This window comes from Apus apus, chromosome 9 (assembly GCF_020740795.1).
Source record: "Apus apus isolate bApuApu2 chromosome 9, bApuApu2.pri.cur, whole genome shotgun sequence".
Lineage (NCBI taxonomy): Eukaryota > Metazoa > Chordata > Aves > Apodiformes > Apodidae > Apus > Apus apus.
In genome coordinates, this window is record NC_067290.1 from 469,619 (window position 1) to 484,446 (window position 14,828).

Consider the following 14,828-nt stretch of genomic DNA (forward strand, 5'->3'; position numbering starts at 1 on the left):
TTCCCTCCCACCAAAACCTCGATTTTGTTTGGTCTCCATCTGTCATTTCAGGTAATTCCAAACTCCTAAACACACACATAAGACAGTCTGACCATTTGATCAGTCCTCATCACACACTGAACTGCAGAATTTATGATGCTGAAGTGCAGCAGTGTCTTCCATAGTCCAAATAAAACGTGCTACCTGTAGTTGCCTTACATAGTTCTACAATTTTACTGAGAAAGAGACTACATGACCAAACAGGTCACAATGTACTGTCACGGTGGGAAAGAGATCAATGTTACATAAGCAGTCTCTTATTTCTTGACCTGGCTGAAAAACCTCAACATATATTGATTTTTTCCCATTTTAATGGCTTATTATAGTGTATGCCTTAGGTTTTTTAAAGCAATTAGAAACTAATTGAAGCCACTGCCCTTTCTAAAGAGTTCACCAAATAACAGCCCTATACCTCACACTGTGTTTGTTTTTCTACTGCTGAAGCATTTGGTTTTTTTGTTTGTTTTGGTTTGTTTTTTTTAATCATTATTAAGTATTGGGAGTCAAAACTTACAAAAGAACCCAAATCAACCTCCATGTTCACATCAACAGCAATTAGGACAGAACTTTTTAAGAACACACTCATGGATGACACAGTATCTTGGCTACATTTTACCTACCCATGACAAGGATATTCCTTATATTACCAAGTTAGAACTACAAAACCCTTCTGCATGGAAAGATGTAGGAAGGAAAAATCTATAAAACAAACCAACCAACCACAGTGTAAACATAACCTTCTCAGAAAGTAATTTTAAAAAATTTGCCTAGTACAGTCAGAAAAATACTTTGTTGGAATACTTCAATAGCCCTTTATCTTTGAACATAACTCAATCCCGATTAATTTGACATTGAGAACATCTTTGTAATTGACCATTTAGGTGTTGCTCTTCAGACTTATCCAACTGCTGAATGTTTGGCTGAATCATTCAAGATTTTTTTTCTCTTTTCAACATCCCCAAACTGACCCATGACATGACAAGAAAGAATCCAAAAACAAAGTTTGAGTTTTCTGTATACAGGGAAACAGATTTGCAGACCTAGAGGTGAACACTGATATAGCTGTTGTGATAGTTTTGGCCTTCGGTAATTGTATGTAAACCAGAAGCTAAACTGCCATTATTTCAAAATACATTAATTTATTCCTAAACAAAGTACTAGCATAGGGAGTTAAACTGATGTATCCATAATAGAAGAGCAATATAACAGTCATATGCCTTCCCATGTAATCAAGAGCTCACTTATCTCTCTCATTGTAACGGTCTTCATTCTACTTATCAGGATCAAGAGAGATCCAAAATGGCCACAGGAACAAGAGCAGAATAACCTGTGAAGCCAGATAAGCCATGAGGTATTAAATCAACATACAAAAATCTAGATCTGAATGAGCTAACCTGCTTTAAAGATATGCCACAATACAGTTATAGGCCTATATGGATTTAGTATTTTATTTGAAAAAAAGAAGTTACGATATTCCTAAGGTTGCAGGTTAAAAAATGTTGTCAGTACTTTAAGACAAACCGTATGTTTTTTTAAAGCTTATATCATTATTATTTATAACACAAAACACCTAGGTTTTGTAATAACCACTAATTTTAAAAAGCCCTCATGGCAAGAAGTCCTCCAAGTATCTTCTGTTCTAACCCTGACTTCCTTCAGCTTTATTCTGCTTAATCATAGGGAACATGCACACAAAAGAAATGCAAAAAACCACACAACACTAAATGGGTAGCTGACCTGGCTTTTTTTAACCTTAGTACCAATTTGGAAAACAAAAAAGCTACAAAATATCTCTCTAGGAATCATGTGAAATAAACTCAAGTTTTTTTCTCCTAAGAGCATGCTGAAAAATCTTTTGCTAGGTAAGCTATCTAAAGAGAAAAATATTCAAGAGCTTCTTGCATATAATTGCAAAACCTTTCGAAAATTTGCCAGAATATTTTTCTTGTCCCATTTACTATAACCAAGCAATGCCTCAGCTGGCCAGGCAGCTGGAATTCTGTGACAAGTTAAAACGATGTAATTCACATGTACTCCAGATTAACTCCATAAAGCATATCTGCAACTGTGAAACTGCTTTTCAAGCAGTAATTTGTACTCACTGAATTGACGTTCAACAACTTATTTATAGACTCCAAAACAAAGCCTAGTAATAGCAGTCTGTCATGCCATTTGCACAGAGTTTGTGTTTTAAATTGCAGCTTAGCCAATCATTTGCCACTCCTCCACAGGGCCACACAGGCAGGTAAGCATTCTGCATATGAAAATACACACTAACAAAAAGCCACTTTGACTGATCATGTAACTGTGGCTTTCTACTGTAAGATGAACTGGTTCTTTCACTCTTAGCATGGAAGATACTCGTCTCGACCAGAAACAATATTAAGGACTACTGAAGTATTGGCATGCTAAAGCAACAATCCGTATCTTCTCTTGTTCACAGGTCTCAATGAGAAGTTTTATTCTCCTATCATGTAACCAAACTAAAACACAAAGTCAGTGAGAAAATAGAAAAAAAATTCAGTTATCTTAATTTGTTTGCTCAGTACAACAAGGCAAATACCACGGTTGCTCTCCGCTTTTTTACCTAAAAAGAAGTTAGAATGCTGTTCTAAATAAGTATTATTCGAGTCAACTCTATTAGTAATTAATTCACTCTTCCATCTGACAGAGTTTGACAGTTATTTTCTATTACTGCTGTGGAAATAGTGTGTTAAAATTGCCACATTTAAGCACAGTTGTGAAACTGAATTCCTTCCTACCTATGCTGCTTAAAGACACCGAATCATTCAGCATGAGAAGCAAGATTGCTAAGAAACTATTAGAATGGTAAGGTGCTGGTCACCTGTACTTTCAGAAATGTGGAGTTTCACTCAGTTATACAGTATAATATATTTCTGGTGCAGCTGATGTGCTGTTGTGTTTGTCCAACACTAACTTCTGAGGAGAAAAAAGACCCAAAAATCAAAATATATTCACTCCATATGTTACTTTTAGGTAGAACACAAAGTAGGACAGAAGGATGTTTTCCCAGTCTGGAAAGTATATTATTTAAAGTATTTAAAGTAGACCTCATATGCTATATAAGACCAAAACTAGTAGAACCACAATTGTTCTGACTCCCCCCTCACCCACTGAGAACATTTTGGCTAGGCAGAGCTTTGCAGACAGCCACAATCTGCATCGCTCGCAGGTCTCTACAAACATCTGGCCTCATAAAAACACATCCAGCCCACCTCAAGCATAGCAGGACACCTCAAGCACAGCAGGAATGTCTGAAACAAGGGGATGTCTCTCCTTAGGAGCTTTGTCAGCTTAGAAATACATATTTTAAAACAGTTAATAGAAATTTAAATCGTAAGTCTGACTAGCAGCATCAAGTTTTTTTATTACTCCACTTACCTAAAAGAGCAGCAAAAATAGGAAAGCGATTTGGATTCAGGTCCAGTTGCTTGGCAACTTCATGCATTAGGTATTGGCTTGTTGTGAGACTTTTCCCATTACGGCTCAGTTTTAGGGCATGGGCACTGAAATAGTAAGGGATGTTGCACAATGCATAATCGGAGTCATATGCAACCAAACCATGGAAACCTTTTTCTCTGCAGAAAGCAATTACTTCTTGATGATGATCCTCAATGCTCTGTGCAACCTATAGTAGAAGACAAGAGTAATTAGCTACAGTGTTAAATTGCAGTACTGATTTATCACGTGTTATGATATGTTGAGTCTTTCTGAAACTATGTATGTGCATTTGAAACACTTGCAGCATTTTAAAAATCCAGTGACACAGCAGATAGGGACAGGACGTCAGGAGCCCTCCAAAACACAATGCAAAGTGCTGGAAGCCTACACACCAGAGCTTCACATACTGCTAAACTCCTCTGAAGTAACTGGCTACTTACAGAAATGCTCAAACACTATATGTATTAACTCATGGGAAAAATCCTAAGGTTGTGGATACGTAACCAGTTCAGTGAGCCAATATGCCCCCATAAAAAGCAATCACGAGTACTTCTGAAGTTTTGCTTCTCTGTTTTGAAAGAAACAAACATAACCCCAGATGAACAGAGGTAACTTTCCTGACCTTTCAAATATCTACCTTGCTAAGTCCCGTTTTTCCCTCTTTCCACATTCAGACCTCTACAGCCTCTTCATTTATGCACAGCTGTCTCTGATGGTGCAAACTGCTTCAAGTTTATAGCCCAAACTTCACCTCTCAACTCCCGTTGCCTAGCAAAGCACATATTTTAGGCTATGGCAATCAGATGACTAGAACAGGCATGTTGTGCAGGAGACATGGGACAATTCTTAATGCTGGAAATACAAAAGCAACCCTTTATTTATAAAATAATTAAATTAAACCAAAACCGCCCATGATGGCAGGTTAGTACCTACAGCCCTGAATTTCTACACATTGTCAAAAACCACTACAGTCTGCCTACAAGCTCACAAAAATACAGTGAGCCAAGTACTTCTGATGCCTAAACGCTTTTACCATCTACATACATAATAAACATTCAGTGATGTAGAAACCCTCACAGAAGCTGGGTGTTTGTTTAACCTACACTCACTACGTATTTGATTTTAACAATGTAGGTAGTGAGCTATTCCAAAATAGACTAGTACAAAACTATTAGCTTCAGTCTCCACAGTATGCATGAGTAACTACAGCCTTAGTGCCAGGCACACTATTTATTTCCTCTGCAGAACATGAGGGTCCTACACCTCTACAGCCCACTCCAATGGTGCCACAGTCATCTGCTTCTGGGCAAATAATTTTTGTCCAACAGCAAGTTCACAGTGACCCTCCCTCTTCTTTACTCTGTGAACCTGACACTGAATTATGGTCTTCCAGAAAGGTATGTAAAATTTTGATTTCCCCATGTAGCTTCACGAGACGTTCCCTTCCAAGGAAATCCTGAGAAGCTGCACAGCCAGCATCTCACTCTCCAAAATGTTCCTAGGATCAGTAACAGGCCCACTAAGCTCTCTCTGTTCCTAATGCTACCACCTTAGGTCTTAAGAAAATGTTACATCTTCAGAAACGCTCCTGATGGACTGTAACAGTGGTTTTGAAATTTAGATTTGTTAGAAAAATGAGCATATTCATTTTTCTAATAATTACCTTGTCACGTAGCATAAGGTGCCTGCTTACACAGAACTGGAAAGGCTGCAAACAGCTCTGGAAAAATCTGAAGGCATCAGATTTATACAATTACTAACTCCAGGAGGGCAGTTTAGGCTTCGCCATCCCCATCCTCCCCCATCTTTACATGTTTTAAGCTAGGAAAATCCCCCAGATGTTTGGGGTTTTTTATTAAGGGTAGACAGATCTGAAGTATGTGTATGTATCTAAAATCAACATTCTTGCAAGCATGATCATCTATAAAAACAAATCAAGAACTCTTTTTGCAGCACTAGGTGTGACTTGGGTGTGCAGACAATACAAGAGGCTTGGTGTGCAGCCTGTTATGATCACCCATCAACTATTTCCTCAACCTCCACAGCCTCCAGTTCTCTCCCTCCCCATTTTACAGAGCTACCTGACACAGCAAACTACAAGCATGGAATTGCAGGATGTTCATGCAATACTAGAAACTGTGTTCAAATAATTCAACTGTCACAAAGAGCTGCATTTACCCAGGTACAGTTAACCAACATAAAACTCTTAATAAGCTCTCACAAATGGAGGGTCCAAAGCTGTAGCAACACCCAAACAATGTGCACACTTCAAAATCAACCCAGAGAGGGGGGACACAGGGGAAATCACAGCCAGAAATTGGGAAGAACTCTCAAGTCTAAATCTTGCATAAACATTAATGATGGTGAATCAGAGAGGGAGAATCCTGTCTGAGTACTGAGAACAAAACGAAGTCTCACCAAAATATTAAAGATATTAAGATCTGCATTGCTTAAATTATTAAATTTTAGCAAACTTGCTTTGCATAAAAATCGCTTTTAAGAACTATTCCCCCTTCCCCCAAACAAAAAATTATCAGATGACAATCAGAGAACCTGTAGGATATTTGTTACATCTTGGAGGAGCCTGTTATTTATACATCCTGCTGAAACCATCTGCAAATTATTTATAATTGTTCTGGATGGAAGACATTACTCTTTTTCTCCCTTTTAGCTAACAAATAGATTAAATTCATAGTCAGGTCCTAGTTCTGCACAGAAGCCTTCTACTCAAGACTCAAATGTTTCCTGAAAATATGAAAATCAGTTTAATATTTAACCAGTATTCTCAAACCCAAATACTTTAAGTGAGAAAACACTTCAATTTGGCAACTGTCTTATGCATATTTAAATTTAAAAAAAAAAATCATTCATACATGCAGATTAAAAAAACCCACATCTTCAAGTTTTTTGGTCTTTGCCTTCCAGAAGAGTTGCTAGAAAGTGAGCATGAGGGAGAAGGTGAATAAAACTGGATTAAGTTTTAAGGAAAGACAAATGTAATAAAGCAGTTTTAGAAAGACTACTGATTGTGTAAAAGAAGAAGAAAACCAGAAAGGGAATGTGATTGAAGTTCAACTGGATCTTTCATGTGTACTATGCATGTTACCACTATAACCATGAAATACACATGCATTAGTTAGAAGCACAGCTATCTACAGTTTCTCAACAGCTGCACAAATGAAGCATCAAATGGGAATTGCTGCCATCCTTCCCACCCCCAGTGAGGCTGACCAGTCCAGAGAACTAGCACAGCAGAGCCAGGCACTGTGATGGCTCTGGGATACCAACACCCCCAACAACACCCAACTCTCCCCATCAGTATTTGGTAACCAGCACTTGCCGACTCCCGGTGCTAAACTGAAGCAAATACCCACCCCCCCAAATCTTCCCCACCAGAACTGTAGGAGTTCTGTGTTTGTTTTTCTTAATGTCAGAAGAAGGACTTGGGTATGATGTGTCCACTCACTCCTAAAACTGTTTCCAGAGATTATAAATAAGGTGTACTACTGAGAAACTGTAAAAGAGCCAATGCTCCAGCTAAGCTTGAAGGTAAACAGTGCTACAGGTGACACTGTTGTCAAATGTGGCAACTTTAATGTACTTCAACAGAAACTAACCTGGTCTGAGATTGAATGCATTTAGAGGACTACAAGCTAGTTTGACGTGCCACAAGACCACTGCAAATACCAGATTCCTATCAATACCATAAAAGCTGGCTTCCTGTTATGTACTATGCATTTCAATACTGCATTAAACAAAATATCCAGTTTAACACAATTAAAAAAAAAAAATCTTACTTTATTCCATTAATTGCTTTTAATAATGATCTTCAAGTCTCAACAGCAAATTATGGAAGATTTAAAATCCATCTGAAACCAGACCAAGGTAAACACTTTTGCTTCATGGTCCCTAAAACTTCCTGCTTAAAGAATACAAGTATTTACTAGTTACAAAAAAAAAAAAAGTATAAATGAAAGGATGGTATTCCTATCATTCAAACTCCCATCATCATTCATATCCAAAACACCTACATGATTTTTCCTCTACACTGACCAGGAACACACATTACTACAGCAGAGATGGCCATAACCTGACTTTAATCAAGCATGGAGCCCAAGGCATTGCCATGCCCTGACAGAACAACCTTCGCCTCTGCTTCCAGTTCATTCCACATGTACTTCAACCGGCCAAGCCCGAATCTGGGGTGCCCAATCCCCGAATGGGGATTGGCCCCCCGGGGCCAGGCATGGCCGAAGCCACCGCAGGGTGGGACATCCACCACTGAAATCCCACTACCTGCCCAGGGTGGCTTCAAACCAGCGCGGTGAGCCTGGAGCTCCTCCGAGGATGGCTCCAGCCGAGTAAGCAGGGAGCCAAGAGGGAGCAACTGAAACTCTCACTCCGTGCATACAACTGGGAGAAACTTCACCCAAAGTCACCTTCCGAGATTCCTCTTCTTTGAGAGTCATCTTTACTCCAGGGCTGCAACCCGGCCAGAATTTTTCTAATCCGCCAAAAGAGCAGCACAAAAGCCAGATAACATTAAGCTGCTAGTGTGCGACTCTTAAAGGTTGCATAATGTTTTTCTACACACTAAAGTAATTTACGATAATAAAGCCTGCAAGTATGCACTTCACTCCCGCTGCTCTTCCCTCCCTAGCGGGAAAGCCAGCAAGCAACTCTGAAAAACTGCAGCTTCATCCAGGGACTTGTTTTTTCTACCGTCTTGTACTTCAGTATACACAATCACTCGGCTTAACCATTGTAGATCACAAACGCTGTGCAGAGAAATGCGGCTCATTAATTTCCTGCAGCCTCGGAAATTGTGGCCTCTGTGATCACCACAGACCCCAGCTCCCGCCCGAAGTGTTACGCTGCCAGAAATCAGAGGCTCCCCCTTAAAATAAGAAGTTTTAATGAATAACTGTCAGATCGGTGCTCCTGACCTCGCAAACTGGAAGGGTTTGCCATTATGGAGTAAGGAATGAATTATCCCACACTTAATCAAGAGCCTGTTAATACATCTGGGCAATGCCGAGGAAAGCCCCCACCTTCAAAAACACGAAACTCGAGCATTTGAGAGCGAGCGATTCACCTTCGCTGCAAGTTTACACACCTCGCCTCAGCAGGGAACTTGTTGCAGATCCACCCTGCGCGATAACTAAACTGGCAATTATTTTTTTTTTCCTTTTCGTTTTAATAATTAATTAGATTACGATGCTTTCGGGCAGCCGTTCTCACCTGCGGTACTAAAGTCCCAGCCTCACCACCCTCCTGAGCGGAGGCGGAGCGGGGGGGGCCCTGGGCAAGAGGGACATTTTGAGTCAACGGAGCGGCGGCCCCGAAAGAACATGGAGGCAAAAAACCTCCCTGCTGCTGGGCCTGGCTTCACAGCCAAGGGAATCCGGGAGGCCCTGGGCGCTGCCGGTCGCCCCGACGCCCCGCGCAGGTCGGAGACAGCGCCGTATAAATAGGAAAATCCCCCAGGGATTGAGGCCGCCGAAACTTGGGCCGCCCCCGTGGGCCTCGACGACATTTTGAGGCGCTGAGGGGAGAGGCAGGGAGCCCCCCCTGCCTCCCCCGCCGGGCCGGCACTGGCAGGGCCCGGGGCAGCCCCCGCTGCCATCTTAGAGCGGCGGCGCCGGAGGGGAGCGGCGGGAGGGGGCCCGGGAGGCGGGGGAGGGGGCCGGGGCGCCGCGGGCCGGGCAGGCGGGAGGAAGGGAGGGAGGGAGGCCCGTCTCCTCCTCACCTTGATGTGGAAGCGGATGAGGGCCAGGCGGATGCAGTGCGCCATGCAGACGGGCGGGAGGAACCAGACCTTGGGCGGCGGGGTGCCCTTGTTCTGGACGTGGCTGACGATCTGCTGCGCCGTCTGGCGCTCGTTGCCCTGGCGCTTCACCCACTCGTGCAGCCGGGCCTTCTCCAGGGCGCCGTTGAAGAAGACGAAGAGCTCGATGTTGCCGTTGAAGCAGGCCTTGGCCAGGGCCGCCAGATAGCCCAGCATGTGGTTCCACTGCCCGCCGCTCACCCAGTCCGTGTAGAAGCCGCCGTAGAGCCGGTGCAGGCAGTTGTCGGCGTCGATGAGGAGGCGCAGCGGGGTCTGGGGGGGCCGCTGGCGGCCCCCACCCACGAGGCTGCCCCGCGCCAGCTTCTGCAGCTCGACGGGCACCACGGCGCTGGGGCAGTGCTTCTCGATGTAGTCCTGGAAACCCTGCACTCCCATGGTGAGGACCGGGCGGCGGCGGCGGGCAGGCGAGCGGGGGCCCGGCGGCGGCGGCGGGGTCTGGGCTCGGGCCGGGCGGCGCGGCGGCGGCTGGAGTTGCGGGTGGGCGGTGGGAGCGGTGGAGCCGGGTGGGAGCGCTGGCTGCCGTCGGTGGCCGTTCAGGGGGGAGTTGTATGGATTAGTGGGGGGCTCATGGCTGCTGCGGCCGCCATGTGCTGCTCTCACAGAGCCATGGCTCGGGGATCCGGGCTGCTGCCGCTGCGGCTCCGACTGCCGGGGGGAGGGGGAGCGGCACAGCGCGCAGGAAGCCAACCCGCCGCCGCCGCCGCCTGCGGCAGGGAGAGCGGAACAGGCGGGACTTGGCGGCGGCCGCCGCTGCCACTCACAGGCAGCGCGGGGCGCGCACACGGGGGCCGGGACGGGGAGCGCGCCCGAGCGCGACGCGGCGCGCCCGGTGGCCGCCGCCCCCACGGCCGCCCTGCCCTGCCCTGCCCTGCGGCTCCGGGGCGGCGGGGCCCGCGCTGCCCGCCCGCCGCCGCCGTTGCATAACCCAGGCATGCGCGGGAGCGCGGGCGGAAGCGGGTGGCGGGGAAGGGGAGGGGGCTGGGGGCGGGGAGGGGCGGCGGGGGGGGGAGGCCGCGGAGCCCGGCGCGCCGGGCTCGGCCGCCGCGCATCGGCGCCATCTCGGCCGCCCAGCTCCGCGCTTCCCCGCCCCGGGGCCGCCGTGCGGGCCGGGCCACGAGTTCCTGGGCGGCCGCGATGCCCTCGGCCCGGGGCGGGATTGGGCGGGACGGCGGCGCCCTGGGCACCTGTTGCCTCGGGGTGCTCCGGCCTCCTCGGGGTCCGGCTCCCGCAGCGGCCGCGCTGCCGGGACGGCAGGAATCCCGGGAGCGGCCGGGCCCGGAGCTCGGCCCCGCCGGCCCGGCCCGGGTGTCAGCGGCTCTGCTGGGTGGCGCTGCCGGCCCCGCCTGGCAGAAGCGGCAGTCACGGCCGTTAATTGCAAAATAGTAATTACAGGCTATCCTCACCTCGCCCGAAACAGTATTTACGGCTGTCGGTAAAACTTCCAGATGATTTTGATGGCCTTTGCACCTTGAATGTGTCCGAGGTGGCTGCCTGCACCGCAGGCCTGCCCGCCGCAGGCGGGCCCGGGTCTTGCCGTGAGTGGTTAAAGAGCACAAATAAAAACTGTTGGGACAAAATCCCTGTTCTTTTCTGCACAGGCAGTGAGGAATTCTTTTTCTGAAGTTTCAGGCGGGTTAAGTTATTTTTTAAACGGCCAAGATCAGGACCGTGCCCTGAGAAGCTGTGTGCAGTTTATTACCGAAATAATATAACGTTTGAGATGGCAAGAAAATGTCATGGTGCACATGCTGTATGTTGAAATCAATAGTTTCTTAATAAGGAAAAAATGTATTGCTGATGAGTTTTCAGTCAGGCTGGATTGGCACCTACAGTTACTATTCCCACCGGGAAAGAGCCGTTTCTTAGGGAGTGGCTGGTGTGCTGGTTTCTTAGCTGGTGGGCTGCTGAGATGTTTGCATCCAAGACTGTCTGGTACAGCACAAGGACAGTGAAATAAAGAATACTGAAAAAGCTGTGAAAATAGTGAGAAATCTGGTTTTGTAATAACTGGGGAGTGTGATTCCCTAAGTAAATAGGCAGATCTCTTTCCAAACTACTTTTCCCTTAGATTTCCTGGATTTTTCTTTAAGAGTAGGCACGTTATAATGTTGAAATAATAAAACACTGTAGAACACTTTGAAATCAGACACACAAACATGGTGGTAGACCAACAGTGCTAATACAAGGAGAGAGGATCAACGAGAAAGAACCTTAGAATTCCAGTACCTCAAAACACACCAAAATTTGGTCAAAAGGGCCACCATATTGGCAGTGCATAAAAAGCGGGTGATTAGAGGTATCTACATGTATTCAGTGCTCTAACCAAACACAGTGCAATGTTTGATCAAAACCAGGACAGGCCATTCTCCAATAGCTGATTCAAGAAGAATTCAATACTTGAGTCATTAATTATCTCACAGGATATTTAGGCTCAATAGTTTCAGAAGTGGCAAATCACATATAATTAAAATATCTCTGAGGTTGATGTGTTTTTTGTTTTGTTGTTTAAGAAGGAAAACTAGTCAAAAGTATTTGCCACCAGAAGCTTGGCTGTTAGCATCCTGACACTTCTCATGGAGTTGGGTAGGCACAGCAGACCTGAATGCTGTAGGGCTCACGTGCCCACCCACAAACAGCATCCTCCCTCCCCAAATGAAAAGAGAGAGTAAAAACAGAAGGGGAAACAGGGTGCTTCAAAAAGTTATTTTACACAAATTGCTGTTTTGCTGCAACTAAAACTTTGGCCAGACAAGAAGGCAATGGAAAATAAGTGTTTATGGAAAGCAAATTTACACTGGAAAACAGGGAGAGTAATAGAGACTTAAAGAGCAATTAAGCAAAGGCATGGAGACAAGGTATCTTTTCATCAGTCAGCAGCAGAAAGCCTGCAGGAGTGATTGGATTGTCTGCATATAAGAAAATGACACAATGGGGAAAAGGCACTGAAGAGCTTTCTGTGTGCTGAGGCACAACACATTTATCTGTTACCAGATGTCAGTTGTGTAAGGAGAGCATTAATAAAGATTAATATTAAGTCAGTGAGTCATTATCCAGCCTGAATAAAAGAGAGTTAGGAGTGGCTCCCTAGAAGGAAGGAACTGAACAGTCATTAGGAAGAATTCCTAATGAATAACCATGTCAGGGCAAGAACATGGAGATGAATTTTATCATTTTAGTCTGGATTCCTCTGCTAGTGAAACTTGGTCCCACTGTGAGATGAATATGGACATAGACTGTGGAATAGGCCATCATGGTAACCAGCCCTCCTCCTTACTGCTGGGTCTGCCAGCAACCACCGGCTCTTCTGCATCGTTACTTCAGTGCTTAAAGTGAAATATGTCTCTATTATTATTTCGGTACTAAATTTAAATGCAGACATTTGCAAATAAACATCCAATAAATGCTAACATTCTGCTGTTAGCTACAGCTATTAGCTGCCCTGTTTTCTTTTCCTGCCATCTGGAGCATTTGTCTGTATAGGGGTAAACACCACACAACAATAAAACTGACCCTGGTTTCTCTCATGGTGTATTAATTGCATACTTACTTATTACAAATTCTGCATATAGAAGCTTGCAGAATGTTCATGCATTCACCATCTTGCTTTAGCATACAATAACTTCTTTCAAATATCTATGATGGAACCTTTTCTCTTAGGACAGAAAAATGTGTATATGGAGGACACCTAACTGACCCATTTAAATGCTTATCAGTTTCTCCACCAGCATCAGCTCAGAGGAGTTTCTGTCTATTTCTGGAACTTCTTCATTTTTCAGCTTTCTGCAAGTCATAAGATTGCAGAAACCCATAGGTGACTGGTCAGCTTAAATAGGTGTATTTTTAACAGTTAATTTTTTTTGGACTATGAGAAGGAATATTGTTCTTCCAGTGACAGCTGGGTAACACCAGTCCTCACTTCTTCTCTTGTAAAACTTTCTCTTTGCAAAGAAGACTTGGCTGAAGTGTTCTGTTATGTCTGATTTGCTCTCATCCATCAAGCATCCATTCACTCTTAACGTTTCAGTTAATTTAAGATTCCACTGTAACTTCAAACTGTGAGAAACTACTTGCACTGATGGCTCATGAATGCAGCTTGCATCTTTCACTGGTATCAAGCCTCTTCTGTTGGCTGTGCATGTGTCCAGTTAATTCTGCTGCAGTGTGGAACTTCTGCAGGAGAACTGGTGCTAGGGAGTAGAATATTCTTCTGCACTGTCTCAGCAGCCACTATGAACCGTGGTGACTAATTGCTTTGCAGCATCATAATTTGCTTAGAATCATAGAATCATAGAATCATAGAATCCTAGGGGTTGGAAGGGACCTCGAAAGATCATCTAGTCCAACCCCCCTGCCAGAGCAGGGTCACCTAGAGTACATCACACAGGAAGGCATCCAGGCTTCTCAGTCTTGTTCTTGTGTTGGCCAGGTAGAGTTTGTGCCTTTCTCAAGCTTTTCACTTCTAGCTTAAGCCTCTGGTTTGACTCTGAGGGCTGTTAGCAAGACTGGAAAAGATGCACAAGAAACTGCAGTCCACTCATGTTTTGGTTTTTCATTCTCCCTTACCAGCTGGCCTAGTATTTTGTGAGAGCTGACAGTAAATCCTACTTCTTTGCTCATCTGAGATAGACAGGGGTGCTGTTATGGCACTCAGGAAATCAGCTCTCCTCGTGCTTGCCTCATGCAAATATGTGCTAGTGGTGACTATACAGGAAGAAGTCTTTCTGTTTCCCTCCTGACCTACTGGCTTTTGCTTTTTTATTTCCCTTAATAGAATATAGATTTGTCCAAAACGTGTGCCTCCTCATTACATTTTTCACTCTTGGTCAAAAGCTGTTTTGTGGCTGTTTTATTTCATAGCCTTTGCTATCAAGACAAAGAGCTGTTGATTCTTCATTAATTCTTCAGAGATTTTCTCACATTTCTGGCCCTTTGCAGCAAGTTATTTAAGAACTGTCAGTCTTTCCTAAAACTGCTAAATCCTCCTGAGTTCTTGCCTGTTCAGAGTGTTTTCTGCACGCCAGCCCTGATAGCTTCCTATGAAGAGGAAGCTAATGAACGTGGCTGGCCCTGGGGCAGAAGCCCAGCAAAGACACCAGTGGTGGAACAAAGATTTTCTTCAGTGTCTTCATATTATTTGGGAATTTCACTTGGCATCTTAATTTTGCTGTGAGCTCCTTGTAATACTTTCTCCTGTTAGGGTTGCTGGCCTGTGTTTTGGTGCCTTGCCCATTATCCAGCAAACAGACTGTTATTTTACTATTGTTCACCTGTGCAAAACATCAGCAGCTGGCTCCCCTGGCAAAGCTGTCCTAGGAGCTGTGGCTGTGACTATCCCCACAGTACATTTTCTAGTCCCTGGTATCTTGTTCCTCCTGAGACAATATCTATTTTATGTGTTTGAAAAAAAGCAGATTTCAGAAGTATATTCTATGTGAACTGGGCAACAATTTACATTGCTTGTGTAAAGTGGAGAATGCAG

At 44.8% G+C, this 14,828-nt stretch overlaps 1 protein-coding gene and 1 long non-coding RNA gene across 5 annotated transcripts in view; one reads left to right on the top strand and one right to left on the bottom strand.

Annotated features, from left to right (window-relative positions):
• FAM120A (family with sequence similarity 120A) overlaps positions 1 to 10,076 on the bottom strand; it is a 53,241-nt gene extending 43,165 nt beyond the window's left edge. For 2 of the 3 annotated variants that reach the window (XM_051627892.1, XM_051627890.1), the window contains exons 1-2: positions 9,251 to 10,075; positions 3,442 to 3,688 (exon numbers count right to left, since the gene is read on the bottom strand). In XM_051627892.1, coding sequence (XP_051483852.1) covers positions 3,442 to 3,688; positions 9,251 to 9,724 — 721 coding nt within the window. In that variant the 5' untranslated portion in view covers positions 9,725 to 10,075. Of the gene's footprint in view, positions 1 to 3,441; positions 3,689 to 9,250 lie in introns of all 3 variants that reach the window. The other variant, XM_051627891.1, reaches the window with a different exon arrangement.
• The window catches only part of LOC127388422 (uncharacterized), a 30,579-nt gene continuing 25,397 nt past the window's right edge, over positions 9,647 to 14,828 (top strand). Inside the window, exon 1 of one of the 2 annotated variants that reach the window (XR_007890370.1) lies at positions 9,647 to 9,725. This is a non-coding gene — a long non-coding RNA (uncharacterized LOC127388422). The remainder of the gene's footprint in view (positions 9,726 to 14,828) is intronic. The other variant, XR_007890372.1, reaches the window with a different exon arrangement.